Below are 1,685 nucleotides of genomic sequence, written 5' to 3'. Positions count from 1 at the left end.
TGGAATGGATCAGGGCAAACCAGACCAAGAGGAACAGTATAAAGAGAGGTGGGAAACACACCAACACACTGATTGAGGCACAAAATAGAGAAAGACTTGGAGAAATAAAGATGTATTTTTTAAATACATGACATCGACACTTAACCAAAAACTAGAATGGCACCCTGTGAGAGAGCATATACCTCCACCAAGCTGAACAGTTTATGTTTTGTATCCCACTGATACGCCAGATCTGGATTTGGACCTGAACTAAAATCGAATTGGCTTGCGTTCATGTCACCTAAGCAACTCATCCACAAAGTTTTGTCCTAAGTCATCACTGTTCACTGTTCACTGTTCTTTTCCATCACTGTAAATTTTTAAAACCTCTGCTCCGGATTTGGATCTGAACCAAAATCAAATAGATTTGTCCTTGTCACACACCCAATTTATCCACCAGGTTTCGTCCGAATACATCCACAACTTTGAGATATCCTGCTGTATATCAATTTTGCCCTATCTTTCAATGGTGAAGAATCACTTAAACATTTCTCGGATCCGGATTCGGATCTTCTCCAAAATCTAATCATTTTGTCCGAGTCACATACTCAACTTCTCCTCCAAATTTCGTCTGAATATGTCTGCACGTTTTTGAAATCCTGTTCACAGACAGACAGACAGATCGGGGTGAAAACAACTTCCATCCATCTTCGGTGGTGAAGGAAACAACAACATCATCTGCATATCAGGATACCAAAAAAAAAAAACACTTACCTGACGTTCAGCCTCCTTTAATACTCGATTATAGACAAATATCATGATGATAAGTGGGATGTAGAAAGATATCGCAGAGCTGATAATGGCAAAATATTTGTTCGTTATGAAATCGCAACACGTTGGATCATCATAACAAGTCTGGGCTGCAGGATCGTCTGAACGCCACCAGCCGAGGTGGATTGGGAGGACGGAAATTGCAGCAGAAATTAACCACACGCAGATAATGATGATGTAAGCTCGGCGTCGAGTCATGATGGACTGATAGCGCAGCGGAGACGTGATGGCCACATATCGATCAATAGCGATCGCACACAGGGTCTCGATACTGGCAGTGCCTGAAAGAACGTCGATGGAAATCCACATCTCACATATTGTTGAACCGGCACTCCAAGAGCCAATGATAAGAAGAGAAGCATGAAGTGGCATGATGACAGCACCAATCAGCAGATCTGCACAGGCGAGTGAACTCACAAAACGGTTCGTTACTCCTTGCATCAACCGTTTGTTGCTCGAAATTGCTCTGAGAACCAGAATATTTCCTGGAACAGTTATTATTGCCAGGAAAATGAAAAATATTCCGAGAGCAATGTTGATACGTTGAAGGGAATCATCCACATTTGTTGTGTTATTACTGCCTGACATCTTTCCCACTGCTGCTGCTGATCTGAGTGTCTGCATCATCTACATTAAGACTCTTTAAAAGGGTTCCATGTCTGCAGAGTAATCATTCCTTCTGGAATTGCAGTGCATCACACCAATTGGAGTTTCATTGAGCAACTCCATTGGGACATAAGTTTTAATTGGTTGCAATCAATTTTTGTTCAGCTGAACCTTCATAGCTGAACCTTCGAAGTAAGATAATGTTATGCTTTAATTGTTAATAGATGTTGTATTGGCTGTATAAACTCCAATCTCACTCACATAACTGT

At 41.3% G+C, this 1,685-nt stretch overlaps 1 protein-coding gene across 1 annotated transcript; it reads right to left on the bottom strand.

Moving 5' to 3' along the window:
- Positions 1 to 516: 516 nt before the first annotated feature.
- Positions 517 to 1,437, bottom strand: LOC137417099 (beta-1 adrenergic receptor-like). Its single transcript, XM_068102898.2, has 2 exons — positions 748 to 1,437; positions 517 to 561 (listed from the first exon to the last, which is right to left on the bottom strand). The coding sequence occupies exons 1-2, from the start codon at positions 1,435 to 1,437 to the stop codon at positions 517 to 519; spliced, it is 735 nt and encodes a 244-aa protein (XP_067958999.1).
- Positions 1,438 to 1,685: the final 248 nt, after the last annotated feature.

Source organism: Myxine glutinosa, chromosome 1 (genome assembly GCF_964187855.1).
Source record: "Myxine glutinosa chromosome 1, kmMyxGlut1.1, whole genome shotgun sequence".
Taxonomy (NCBI): Eukaryota; Metazoa; Chordata; class Myxini; order Myxiniformes; family Myxinidae; genus Myxine; species Myxine glutinosa.
Note: the sequence above shows the minus strand (reverse complement) of the source record. Positions and strands in the feature narration are given on the sequence as shown.